This window comes from Abrus precatorius, unplaced genomic scaffold, assembly GCF_003935025.1.
Source record: "Abrus precatorius isolate BTA unplaced genomic scaffold, Abrus_2018 Scaffold2, whole genome shotgun sequence".
NCBI lineage: Eukaryota > Viridiplantae > Streptophyta > Magnoliopsida > Fabales > Fabaceae > Abrus > Abrus precatorius.
In genome coordinates, this window is record NW_020874362.1 from 35,562,144 (window position 1) to 35,576,043 (window position 13,900).

At 35.1% G+C, this 13,900-nt stretch overlaps 2 protein-coding genes across 5 annotated transcripts; both read right to left on the reverse strand.

Moving 5' to 3' along the window:
* Positions 1–3,210, reverse strand: LOC113858574 (uncharacterized protein C6C3.02c). The gene is made up of 5 exons (XM_027491269.1): positions 3,120–3,210; positions 1,467–1,523; positions 1,247–1,327; positions 969–1,144; positions 1–390 (listed from the first exon to the last, which is right to left on the reverse strand). The coding sequence occupies exons 1-5, from the start codon at positions 3,139–3,141 to the stop codon at positions 292–294; spliced, it is 435 nt and encodes a 144-aa protein (XP_027347070.1). The 5' UTR covers positions 3,142–3,210; the 3' UTR covers positions 1–291.
* Positions 3,211–3,980: 770 nt separating this feature from the next.
* LOC113859131 (dynamin-related protein 3A-like) lies at positions 3,981–12,463 on the reverse strand. 4 transcript variants are annotated; one of them, XM_027491946.1, is made up of 20 exons: positions 12,008–12,463; positions 11,626–11,908; positions 11,497–11,525; positions 11,299–11,400; positions 11,109–11,177; positions 10,973–11,032; positions 10,643–10,756; positions 10,474–10,522; positions 10,205–10,314; positions 9,498–9,590; positions 9,278–9,370; positions 9,059–9,196; positions 7,498–7,611; positions 7,291–7,386; positions 7,084–7,126; positions 6,778–6,923; positions 6,548–6,694; positions 5,725–5,777; positions 5,516–5,615; positions 3,981–4,869 (listed from the first exon to the last, which is right to left on the reverse strand). In XM_027491946.1, the coding sequence occupies exons 1-20, from the start codon at positions 12,347–12,349 to the stop codon at positions 4,597–4,599; spliced, it is 2,454 nt and encodes an 817-aa protein (XP_027347747.1). In that variant the 5' UTR covers positions 12,350–12,463; the 3' UTR covers positions 3,981–4,596. The 4 variants fall into 4 exon arrangements, with proteins under 4 accessions (XP_027347747.1, XP_027347746.1, XP_027347748.1 ...); XM_027491947.1 differs by having other exon boundaries at positions 4,051–4,869; positions 6,587–6,694; positions 12,008–12,449; XM_027491945.1 differs by having other exon boundaries at positions 4,033–4,869; positions 9,059–9,370; positions 12,008–12,430.
* Positions 12,464–13,900: the final 1,437 nt, after the last annotated feature.

The following is a 13,900-nucleotide window of genomic DNA, read 5'->3' on the forward strand; positions in this document are numbered from 1 at the left end:
CTCCTAACAAATAATTAATTCCTATTTACGTCTTAAACAAAATGGTGACACTCCTAATATTCAGCAAGGGTTGCCAGCGTAGAATGACAAAAAAATTGATGAAATATGACGGGAACCAAATAACCAATTATAAGTATCTAGTAATGAATCAATAGTTGATACTGATTTTGTATCAGTTTGTCTGCATCTTAGGACAAATGGTATTTTATTAAAATGCAATTCTTAGCCACATAAAAAGGTCTTGCCATAAGAGACAGCACTATTGCAAACTCCAAAACAGGCAAAGGACAGTTAAGCACTCAACGAGGCTCCGGAATTCTTTCTGCACTCTGCTAGCATATCCATGTAAAATTGGCACTTGCTAATGTCATTCCCGTAGCTGTTCAAACACTGCAACCAAATGCGCATGAACTTACATCAGTAATGCAATAATCTCTTAAAACTAGCAAATTCATAGACTCAACACAATTTACTCTCAAACAAAATTAAACAAGCAGAATGCAAAGGGCACTTGTCAAAATATCAAAATTGAAAAGATCTTGTGAACCAGTGTTATCAACAATGCACCCCACCCTGATTTTCAATGAACACTAAGCGGAATTTTATATAAATATATACATAATTACATAAACTAAACTTTCTCAGCACCCACCCTCCTAAAGGAAAAGGAAAAACTATAACAATACTTCTCAGCAGCTTGTTAGTCTTTACTAGTTGCCAAACAACAGAAGACAAATTATACCTTCAATATGTTTCTAAGCAGAAAGTATATCCTTCAAGCTTTGAAATTGGTATTTGTACCATATATATGATATAAATGTTGCTCATAAAATAATTATGCACTATGCAATTGATGATACTATATTCAACATTAAGCATAAAATAGCATATTAATTATATACCAAAAACACACTATTAATTGATTGAAGTGATATTCTCAAGAAAGAAAAACTAGGGAAACAACATACATCCTGGAAAGCCTTTGAATGAACACCACATGCATCACCACCAAAGGTATTTGCAGTAGGGGCAGCAGCAGCAGCAGCAGCCTCAGATACAACTGTTTCATGTTGAATGGTACGAGGACCCATTACTGCATCCACAGCCCTGTGTGCCACTGCACTTCCAGTGCCGAAAGCCATACCTGAAAATTAATAAATAGAAATTCCATACCAGATAAGAATATGGAATTTTATCTTGATAGGATTCTAAATGGAAAATGCAACATTCATCTTCCTTGGCATACCTTGAGCTATGGTTGAACCAATGCCACTGAGCATAGATCCACCACCACTCTGAATAGGGGCTGGAGGAGGAGCATGGTTGACTGTATCAAGACATCAGAGCAATGTTCATCAGAAGAATAAAATGTCCCACAATATTTGTTGGAAAACAGAAGTGCACCTCCTTAAAGCTTTCAGCTCAACCAAAAGTTAACCCATTTCTTGTATTACATTCATGCATACCTGGCTGTGGAGCAGGACGAGCTGGTGCTGCACGAGGAGCAGGACGTGCAGATCTTCCTACAGTAAGCAATAACTAGACAAGGTCATATAACAAGAAAACAATACTACCATGCAGAATAAGGATGATCTAACTATTAATTAACCCAATAAGCAAATTACCATACAACGATCCTAAACCACAGCAACAAAAGGTACACTATAAAAAAGTTATTTCAAAATGTTAATAATTCTTTTGCCAAAAATCTCCCATCTATTCTTCCACTTAAAGACTAGGGTTCAGGGCTTTTCATGGGTTGGGTGGGTACCATAGTTTTTTTTTTCTCAATCATGAAAGCAGTGGTTTAGGTGTCTGTCAAAAAAGGAGGCAGTTATGTTCGTGAATTTTTTTCAAACTGACCCATCCCAACACAAAAATCTTTGGATTGGTTTGTTTTATACACTTACTAGATTGCCTAGCAAAAACACAACTGCTAATATGGTTATCAAATTTCAGAAGGCCTATTTTTTGAAGCATGGCTTGAAACATATTGCAAATCATGTCTCATGCTAATATACTAAAAATAACATGAAATGTGTTTCTAAGATGAAAAAAGTGTAAAAATAAGTAAAGAAATAAAATTATTTCCTCATATCCTTTTCTATACACGTTAGTCATCAGAGCTATTTTAGTGGGGTAATGTCAGAGCTGGAATACTTTCAATTTGAGATCCATCATTGTTCTCACTTAAATATTCCTGAATGAAATGTATCGTTTTTAAGATATGCATAGTGGTTAGATTTCATTTCACTAATTAAAAAATTAAAAATAAATAAATACATGGGTACATGAGTAGGGAAGGTTGAGTGCACCACCCATGCTTCACAAGGATGATATTAGGACGGTCCATGGGTCGACCAGAACCATGGAACACCACTATGTATAAGAAGAACAAAATATCAATTACAAGGCTAAAACATTGATTACAATAGCGTAACTATTGGCATACATCAAAACTAAAACATCATGAAAATTGTAAAACCAGAGATCTTTACAAATGAAAAATCTGCGTAGCAGAAAAAAATCCCCACCATACCATGAACAGTTTCCCAACAACTGGGAGAGAAACAGATAAAACATAAAATAAATTCGTAAGTCATCTTATATGTTTTTATCTTGTTTGTGATAACAAAAATAAAACCAAGAGCTAATTGGTAGAGAAGTCAGCCAATTACTAATCAGATGGAAGTTAGTATTTAACATGAAACACGGACCCAGTTCCTACCTAAAGAAGTTCCTTCTTCAGTTCTCAGCATAATCAAAGAAATGACAAGTTGAAGGCCATGGAATAGAATCAAGCTCTCACATCAATATAATAAATTTTAAATCAATATTCGAAGATCTCGTATGGTTTATAGTGGATATCCGTACTGAGAACCCTAGAGAAAAAACTACAACTTCCAAAAGCAACCACGAAAATCGGGGAGGGGGCATGATACACGGATCAAAATATTCAAGTGTTAAAACAAAACAGTAAAAGATTTATCAAAAGAAAGAAAGAGAATAACCCTAGAAATCATCGAAGGCGAAAAATAGAACAGCAAGATGTTATTGTATGAATGATGAGAATAAAGAGCGTAGATATTGAAAAAAGGAATAGAGATAGGGGATCTTACCACCGGAGCTACGGCGAGGCATTGTTAAAATTAGGGTAAAGTAAGCAAAGGAGGCTAAACGATTCGGAGAGAAGGATAGAAAACAAAGATCCAAAGCATATGCTAATTGTGAAGGGACTATTTATAAACCCTTAAAACCTTGGAAACAGTCTAACTGACACGTGTCTCATTTTGGTTCGTTGATTAGTCATCTCATTCGAACAGTCTAGAATGAGCGTGTGACGTGTCCCCTATTAACGCCCTGTTTAGCTTAATTAACTCAGGCTTACACACATTTCTTCCGCTTTATGATCCCAATTATTTTTAATAATTCGATTTACGTTAAAAAATTAAAAAATAATTATTTTATAAAATCAATTTAGTTTAAAGAAGCACATAATAGTGTATTAAGGATAACTTTTTAAATTATTAAATAAATAAAATTTAATTGTATTTGTAATATATTAATTTAGTTTCTTTGATTTTTTTAGCTGATTAAATTGTTTTAAAAATCATATAATTTTTTTTCTTTATTGTTGTTCTTCTAAATTAGAAGTCCCAAATCCTTTTTTTACTAGAAGTCTCCTACTTTCAACTCATAACACGATTAAAATTCTTTTCAATAAAAAAACTGAAGGAGAATAAAAGGACCAACTAGTTAAATTCAGGAATTAAAAGACTAAAATAAAACAGCATTAAGTCAATAAAAAGACAAATTAATACCATAATCGTGTGAAAGTTAAAAGATTAAAATAAAACAAATAAAAAAAGACTGAAAAATATATTAAGTTAAAAAATTAAAACACTAAACCGAAGAAAAAGATATAATTAAAATATTTTGCCAATTAATGCTTTGGCGTAGCAGTCACTCTAACCGATTCTCCAGCAAGGATAAGGCTATAAATTTTTATTTTTTTATTTTTTTCATTTCCGCAATTTACCAGTTTGGTTTTCATTCCTCCCGAGATGTAAACCAGTAAGAAGAACAGTGTCACGCGTGTCCACCGTGCGATGAATGAATTCTTCAAAACAATGGATTATAATACTAAAAAAGAAGGGGCAATTAAACACAATATTTCCAGCCATGTCACTTAGCCAAGAACACGGCTCCAACTGCCTCGGAAACAAATGAAAAACAGCATACTAATATGATATAACCTGGAAAATTGCTAAAAGCAATATCTAACCAACCCCCAAAACGAAAATGGTAGTAATAATATACATGAATGCAGTGAAAAAAGACTCAACTGTGAAAGATCATCAGCTCCTGTTATTCCTTCTGGAGCCTTGATAAATACTGCCAATGCTATTTATGGGATTAAAAGGCAATTTGGACAAAGAAAGCACTGGCCAAAGCTCAAGACGATTTTAGTTGGAAACAGTAACTGAATGCAGTCCAGTTCCAGCTACCGAGGCAAAGTTCCGAACCCCAAAAATTGCATTAAGCAAAAAAAATGAATAAAATGCTTCAAGCCAAATTCCTGACAAAATCAGCTAGTTATTCATCAGCCATGTGATTAAATCCTGACATGTATGCTCCCCCACTTCCATTTGAATCTGCATTAGTTTGCAATGGTGACGGGAGTTCCCCAGAATGTGAAGATCTTTTAGACTTCGGGTTCTTTGGAGAAGCTTCATAATAGTCTCCCGAACTACTAGTAGAATACATAGACGAAGTTGGCAGTCCATGAATTCTAGGCAAACCAGTTGTTTCAGGCAAACTGTATCCCCTTTCAACTGTTTCCGCTTCAAGAGGTAGTTCGTCCAAATCCTGCCAAAGAGGAAATGGGGTCACCAAAGCTCAACAATATTTTGCAAACAATGTGATTACATGTAGAAAAGCTCACGAATTTCAAGATAAAATAAACAAATTCTGAACATATACATCTGGAAGTGGTGAAGAAGCTGATTCAGTGAGAGTGATGGGTCATATGTATACATGCAGAAAGCATGATTTTGCAACTCTTGTGAATGACAGCCTAATTATTCACATAAAATCAAGGTTTCAAAGGGAGAATTTTATACAGAACCATTATCACTATTCTGGGCGACTTTACTATGTGCAACCAATTTTGAATAGTCAATAACTAGGATCAAGAAGAACCAATCTAGTTCTATGAAATATAAATTTTATTAAATATAGATGAACTGTGAGCAGGCTGAACAGGAGCCTAGGTACAATGTTATTGACAGCAGCGGTAAGGCTACCTACTAAAGACTGACCCTTCCCTGAACCGGGCACATTAGAAGGAGTTTTACCACACCAGGCTGACCCCTTCTTCATGCAACTAATGGGCACTAAGATCATGAACATCTCCACATAAAGTCAATACACTAACTTTGAAGAAGAACCAAACTTTGTCATACAGAGTAACCCAGAACTTAGACACTACAATTGCAGTAATCAAATCACTCACCCGAAGAGCCTGTTCATAAGCTCGAAGCAGTTCTCGGCAACGCTTTCTTTTCCTGGCTACCTCATCAGGTTCTTGCAACATCTCTTCAAATAGATCCTCTCTGATTTGAACGTAACATATAAAGACCAATAAGCAAGCAAAAATGGTCAATTTACATGAATTTTTGGGGAAATAAAAATAATTAGTAGGCTATACCCACAATATATTACCTGTATAGTTTTTCAATGAAGACATTGTGCAGATCTCTCTTTGTGTTATTTACCTAGTTATGCAATGCATGGAAATTCAGGTATGTTAAAACAATCAAGTAGCATGGAGAATATGGTAAGATAAAATGAATTTAACTGTTAGAATACCTAGAAACATCTCACAATATCATTGTTGTATAGAATATTATAGAGTATCTTAAATGATCTCTTAGGAGTGGTTTTCATATTTCATATATTTCTTAATTTGTTTCCTTTCCAGCTTCTTACACAATGCTTGTCAACCCAGCCAAACCATTGGCTTTGATATCACTTGATTGGCGGTGAGTGAAAACCCACATACAAGGAGATCTCTATTAATGAGCCAAGCAACAAACTGTAATATTAGGTTTGACCCTACATCATGACCCAAAGCATTAAGATATAGTATATGGCTCTTTTCACTTATGTTGCCCATATTAACTCATTCCTAATCCTAACTAATGTGAGACCTCATTATTCATACTTAAATTTTTGACAATAGATATCACTTCTAACGAAACTAACCATGCCAAAGAAATCCCTATAATATATGAGCAATAGGCAAATACACCTTGTGGATTCTAATTCTAAACCTATTGGTCACGATCCCTCTTTTTTCTGTAGCTGAAAGGATCTGTGTATGGGTGTCATTTAACTTGGATTATAACAAAGATCAGGAAAATGGGAATATATTTCTGTAACTGCAAACCATACCATTTCATTTGAAGATTTAATAGTTTTCATAGCAACATCTTATTAAAAAAATAACAAAATATTCAAAGCATAAAAGGAGGGTACAAAGTACCAAGAAGTGCATAATTGCTTTAGGGACAAGATCCTCAACATTTTTTCTGACAATGTCATAGTATGATCTCAAAAGCAACTTTGTTACTGTGATTTCAACAGCTTCTGTCTCTGATCTGCTCTCAGATGGCCTCAAGACAGGAGGGGGCTACATAAATCAAAGCACATAAAAAAATATATACCCATAGAACATACCGATCCAGCTTAAGAATGTGTCACTAATATGTATACCTCTCTTAAATGAATTGTAGAGAATGATTGCACACTGTGAACTGGTTCAGCAGGTGGTTTTCCAGCTGTATTTTCCTTCACAGACACACGGTTATCACCTCCACCAAAAATGGATGAGATCCCCCAACTTGATCCACCAGTGTTTCCTGCAGAAACAATTATTGAGCATTGAAAAATTTAATAAGAATGATGTTAGTTGATATATCCAGAACACTTGATTGAAGATAACAAAAAGAAGAGCATGAAATTAGATTTACAATAAAACTTGTGTATTCAAGAATCGAACATTAAATAGAGAAAAATTACCTGAGATTACTACTTTTTCAACATCTGATGCAGCACGAACACCCTGTTGATATTATATTTATATATCATCAGAAGTGAAGAGACCAAAACAAGATAATAATTTAGTATCCCTTATTTTGATTTCTCTAAGCCTAAACTAAGGTAGTATTAGTATATACATATGTATGAGAAAAAATTTTGGTCAACCTAACAAGATAAAATTAAAACCTGCTCAGCCACTACTCCATTGGCATGTCTTGCAAGAATAGCTCGAGGCTTTCCACTTTTATCAGAGGCCGGTCCCTTATCAGATTCTGAGGCATCCTATTGGAAATTAATATGATATTAATACAAAAGACAGGAAGGCATAAATTAGTGTTCACAACTAGCTTTGAAAACATGGTATAAGTGGATGCGAGGCCATCATATGTGTACCTTCACCCTAGAAACTGGTAAAGGAACTCTAGAAGACTTGGTCTGTTGCATGGCGGCTTCTATTGCCTTACTTCCACCAATAAAATTTGGGTGAGAAGTGTTTATGTAGTCCATCTGCACATTGGTGTAGTTTGAATAAGAAATTGTGAATGAGAAATTGAAGTTTCACTTAGACTGACTGACCATTTTTCACATTAACAAGCTGAGTCTAGGCATGTCAATGGTTTCTTCTAGATTCCACAAAATATCAATATTTCTAAATATTTATGGATCCCCCTTATTTTCAAGGGAAAGTACAACAGTCATCAATTTTTAAATAAAACACAAAGCCATTGTTGACTAAGTAAGCAAGCATTACAAAAAATGAATTTTAGTTCATTTTAAGAAATGAGGACTTCACTTACCAAACAACTCCATTGAAAGTAATTGACCTATTCTGCTACAGTGTTGCATGAGAAAATCTTAAGAATTATGGAATAGAGGAAATGGGATAAAAATAAGTACAAGAGATAGATCAAACTTCAAAGACCGAAGATGGAAATAATATGAAGAGTGAAACTTCTGTTAGCTTCATTCCAGGCAATAGCTTTCAATTTCAGTTGCATCATTAATCAGGGTAGTCAATAGTGCACAACAGCAGTGGAGTGGCATGGTGCAACCTGCCTGGGGCCAATACAAGGCTTACACTGTGATCTGTGATGCATTCTTTTTTGTTCGTGGCAGCTGCGGCCAAGAGCATTGACTGCTATCCTGGAAAAGCTATCCTTCATAGTGGTAAACCACTAAAACCCCCTATTTGCGCCCCCCCCCCCCCTGTCTTTTTTTCTCTCTGCTTCCCTCTGTTTTTGAGTTAGATCTCTGTTTAGATGAAAAAACATGGAGTGTGACCCCTATTTACATTGGTCAACAAACTCATTGCTCTCTGGCATCCAGGTATCTTTATTCTTCCCTTTCTTCCTTGTGAATCTGTTCACATTAAGCATCTTAGCTCACAGGTCTCTCTTTTTTCTTGTTTTAACTTTTTAAGTGTTATGAATTTTCGCACCCAATTACTTTAGTCTCTGTTTGCATATCAGATATGTTGTGTTTTTTCCTTTTACTTCATTCCTATGTCCTCTTCTCATTGCTCTTGGCAGCATTGGCATCATACACTCAACCACAATGCTGCTGTTATTATTATTGACTTGTTAATTATCCCTTGGAACAATGGTGACTGTTTGTTTAGATTTATGACATTTAATTATTAATTATGAATATCAATGTCTTCAATTTTGGCTGGTTTTTATTTTTGAGTATTTATATGTGCATAGCATAAATTATGGATCGGGTATCAATAATCTCCAACATAGCAACCATCTCACTATCTGTTATCCCACTATAACATTTTTGTGGTTGGCCAATCCATAAATCACCATATTGGTAGGATGTGCATCATGGAACCAAGTTTAGGCTCTTTAACCTAAGTACCCAACTAATTTTTTACCACCTATTATTAACATGATGATTGCAGAAGGTAGAGCAAGAATACATTTATATTGCAAAGAAGCTAATTTCAGCATACCTCCATTTCTATGATGTGTGTTATCATAATCTTTGAGGGTTGAAGGCCTCCCCGTAAAAAGTTCCCTATAACTTCATCCATACGCTTTCTCAAGAAAGGGAACCGCTGTAGTTCAGTCACCATACAGCAATGGCTGATCTGAATAAAAGATATTTTAACATCACACATTTTTATGATGGTGAAGTGAGGCAGCAGAAATGGAAAGCCATAAACCCTTACCTTCATTAACTCATCATATATAAACATAGCACATTGAAGACTTGGATCCAATAGTCCAGATATGTGCCGGCGTACAAGAACTTCAAATGGGACCTACTTACACGGAGTGAAAGGCAAGTATGTTTTTCAGTTGGAATAAAATATAGATGATTGGTAGCATCAGTACGCATATTAAACTAAGAAAATTTTAGAATTATATCAAGAGGGTAACAAGACCTACTTCTGGAACAAACAGTGCTGATTTAGGTCCAGTTGCATTCTGTATGGCTGTACGAATATCATCATCAGTTAAGTCTTCACATGGATCCACCTCCTACAAGATAACATTAAGCAATGGGACTCAGGAACTAGCTTTAATAAATGAGAAAAGTAACACGATCATTGGCTTCCATTGAGTGTATATTTTGCTAGTTGCCTAAAATTCTACATCATATAAATGTACTCATATAAAATTAATTATATTATCCCTTTTCCCTTGAAATCATTCAATTGAATTTCCATGTATAGACTGTGTAGTTTGCATAGAGCCATTGACTCTAGAGACAAGTCAAAATGAAAGCATTCAGTTCAATACTTATAAAATCAAGATGATCATGTGATTTGGAACATAAGATTGTACTGATTATAAAGTCATATGATTAATATTACTTGATATTATTTCAATAATATTTAAATGAAATACAAACAATGTATGAATAACAGGCAGATATAATGTGGATCCATTCATAAATAAGATAAATGGATGGAATGGACACCAACTACAACAAACAGATAATAAACTAGTTGAGTCATTATTTTTTTAATCAATTACACATAGGTTAATGGCCTCACTGTAACATACCAGTTTGCCATCCCTAATTTGAACATTTAATGGGAGTACATATATATTTTTTGAACACTGTCATAAACAAATACATCTATGTATACCTCTAAACTTCTCACAAATATGGACTGAAAAATATAATGAATTCTTGCTCCACCAGATAGCTCAGATGTAGACATCTCCTCATTCCTTCCCTCTACCATGGAGGAGAATGCTGTTCTCAAAAAGATACGAAAAAAAGTTGGTAATACCGAATTTGGAAGGTTGTTATATGTGAAATACCAATTAACTAGTATGAAAGGATTGGAATGAATTAGCATGTGTAAAAGTTGAAGAAGAGATAAGAAATCAGATAATAGGGATAGTTTAGTACCATCACAGTATTTTGAAAGAATATTCAGAAGAAGAGCACCCTGTCCAGCCTATAGAAGATGAAATACAGTAAATGGCCATCCAAAGTGGAAAACATGTTTCTTTTGATTACAACAAGGAGAGGTCTTATTTAATAAACTCAGAGGGACACTCCAAATATTAACACATGCCTTGGACTCAGTGATTTCTCCATAGCTCGCATGTTCTTTTGCAAGAGCAACTAGTGAAGCACTTATGCGTGCTCTAAGCCCTGGTAGCACAACCTTGATATGTTGCGCAAGAATCTGCAAGAGACATACAAGTAAATATACACATGACATGCTTAAGTTCAGTAACTGGAATCCTATAATAATTCGTAATGGTTAGATCTGTCAGGGGATTTCTAAGAATTTAGCTCTTTGAATTGTATAAGCAAGCATAAGTGTATTTAAGGTAAGCAATGAGACAGTAAAATTAATAATAAAAGCTAATTTGACTATTCAACATTGCAAAGACTTTACCTTGTTTAACTTCTTTGCCAGTTGAGGAACACCGCAACAATCTGCTAGACCACTGTATATCTTGAATAGCATAATAAATCAAATCAGTATATATAAGTGACATGTATTGAATTACTAAACAATGGGAGTTCCTTACAGGACGACTGTGGAAAAATTTCTCTTCGGCGGCAAGAGCATCCTTTATACTCCGGTTCATCAAAATATCCTAATTTGATGCAAAACGAGACAACTAAATTTCAGCATTACATGTTGACCAGCACACTAATCAAGCAATTGACAAGCGCATATTTATCTCTGATGACCAAGTGGGATGACATAATTATTACCTCCTGACTACGATTCACAACACCCACATAACCAAGTCGAAGGGGAATAACTTTTCCCAGTAACAGATTTCGAGCATCAGTTCCTCTGTCCATGATATCCAACTACAGTCCAAACAACATCCACCTAAGCTAGTCAGTAAACAAAAACAGAACAACAACTTTCACAAGCACATTTGTATTTCACAGAGTATACTAAACCTTCGTGATGACACCTATCGTTCTATTACCTGCGACACAAAAGAAGTAAAAAGAAAAAACATTTAATCCCCAATCCAATAGATTTAAAAAATGATCATTGCTTTAGGCATAAGGAATCAACAGGGCTACCATCAGGATCAGCAATCCCTGCCATCTGAAGAGCATCCGAATTGGCCAAATCCGAATTCGCAGGGGTGACAGCCAGAATAACACAAGTCGGAGTCTTGATATAAGACATGATCATAGTTCTAATTCGAGCTTCGATATCCGAAGGCTGGTCACCAACAGGAACCTTAGTTATTCCAGGGAGATCCACAAGCGTGATATCAAGAACATTCGGCGAAAAAATCTTTAAACGAATCTGTTTATCCGATACACCTTTGTTCCCTCCCGTTTCTCTATCAGTCTCAGCCTACAAAATAAGAAAACCATAACATAATAAAGAGTTGAGCAACAACACGTGATATTATAGATTTAGAAATGGAGAATCGAATAATAAACTATTAGGAACCTGAATTTCGGAACGGATTTGGGAGAAGTCGTGGAACTTGCGACCAGGCAAGTGGAGGAACTCACCAAACTCTTCAGTAGAGGATTTGGTTTGGACGAGTTGGAGAACGAGTGGTCTTCGCGTGCAGATTTCGTTGCCGCGAGGGAGGAAGTCGCGACCGACGAGAGCTTCGAGGACGCTGGACTTGCCGCTGCTCTGGCTTCCGACCACCGCCACCTGAGGGAGGTCGATGGCGGAGTGGCTTCCGACGCGGCTGAAGATGTCTTGGAGTCTGTTCACTAGCGAGATCACCGACGAACCAAGAGGAGCGGCGGCGGCGCCGGCAACCGCCTCGTCCGCCATCGGTAGTTACGGTTAGGGTTTTTGCTATTGAACGGAGTGCAGAGTTCTCCAACTATAACCAACGGCGTGTGTGGCGGTTTGGAGTGGTTTTTTGAGGCGTACTTTCACCAAGAAATTGCCTTCTTATGAGCTATTTTATTTAAATAATACATTTTTTAAAATAAATTCTTAAAATAAGGTTTATGCTAAACTATTTTTGTGTCTAGGGCTTTCTTTTGCCAGATTGGCAGTAGTATTTTTATTATTATTTTAATAGAGTATCGTTCCAAAATTACCGATACTATACTAGACACAAACACATGTCAACACCGCACGAGTATCGGATAAAGTGAAAAGATAACATATTTTTATAATTATTTTAATATATTATCGTCGTCCAGCATTCGAAACTCATATTTTTTTAATCAATTTTAATACTATCGTTGCAGATTAACCGATACTCAATATTTCAAAAGTAACGAAAAATGACTTATAACTCAATTTTAGAGAGCGGTTCAATTTGAACCGCTCTCGTAACTCACCTTTAGAGAGCGGTTCAATTGGAACCGCTTTCATAAGTCACCTTTAGAGAGCGGTTCAGTTTGAACCGCTCTCATAACTCATCTTTAGAGAGCGGTTCAAATTGAAACTCTCTCTTAAATAAGGAGTATCAACGAAATAGAGACGATAACCATTCGCGATAAACGGTCGGGGATAAATTGTGCCACGTGTCGAGATCGTACGTGTATCGACTCTGACACGTCGACTAGCTTATCGTTTCTTTTGGAGCGATACTAGTTGGGGCCACCACACCTGGAATATTGGAACCGACGCCGCCCAAGCTTCTACTTATCTTCCCCTCCATCATAATCTCCATTAACGCCGGCGTTGAAGGTTTTTTATGCGAGTTTGCAAAAGTCTTGTGTAAAAATTTCATTTCGTTTGCATTATTCTCTGAAATATTGGAAGGTAAAAATTATTTTGTTGAATTTGTGATATTTTATTGAGTTTCATTTGAAAAATAATAACCGATTTCAATCTGTAATTTAGGACCCGATATTGGTGAACTGGAATAGTCGTTGTTGCTGCCGGCATTAAAGGTTAGAATTCTATATCAAATGCAGTTTAACTTTTTTTTTTAAATTTTGTATCAGATTTTAGTAATTATATGTATGAAATAAAAAATGTGAAAGTTTGTATATGTAAAAACTGTGCATTTGACTTAGAACCGGAAAAAAATAATTTTTAAGATTGTAATTTAATTTTCCAAATTTTGTTTTTAAAGTGTAATTTATAGATATATATTAATTTGTTGAGTGTAATTGATATATTTATTAATTTGTGATAAATAAATTATATATAAAATTTGATTGATATAAAAAAAATAGATATATAAGTAGTGCTATTTTGTTATTGGTTGATATATGTAATATTATGTTTAGGGAAAAAAATTACAAATGTTATGATAGATAAAATACATTAAAATATAACATTTTAGTTAAATCATTAAATATTAAAATAGAAATACATAATTAGTAATATTTTGAAGATAATAAGATAATTATATTTAAA

Excerpts from the sequence above, each read along its gene's own strand:
- LOC113858574 (XM_027491269.1), bottom strand. The coding sequence starts at position 3,141 with ATGCCTCGCCGTAGCTCCGGTG. Across the intron at positions 1,145-1,246 it reads TGGTTCAACCATAGCTCAAG|GTATGGCTTTCGGCACTGGA; the intron begins GTATGCCAAGGA and ends ATTAATTTTCAG. Across the intron at positions 391-968 it reads ATTCAAAGGCTTTCCAGGAT|TGTTTGAACAGCTACGGGAA; the intron begins GTATGTTGTTTC and ends ATTTGGTTGCAG.
- LOC113859131 (XM_027491945.1), bottom strand. The coding sequence starts at position 12,349 with ATGGCGGACGAGGCGGTTGCCGGCGCCGCCGCCGCTCCTCTTGGTTCG. Across the intron at positions 10,757-10,972 it reads TGGCAAAGAAGTTAAACAAG|ATTCTTGCGCAACATATCAA; the intron begins GTAAAGTCTTTG and ends TGTCTCTTGCAG. Across the intron at positions 10,523-10,642 it reads GAGAAATCACTGAGTCCAAG|GCTGGACAGGGTGCTCTTCT; the intron begins GCATGTGTTAAT and ends CATCTTCTATAG.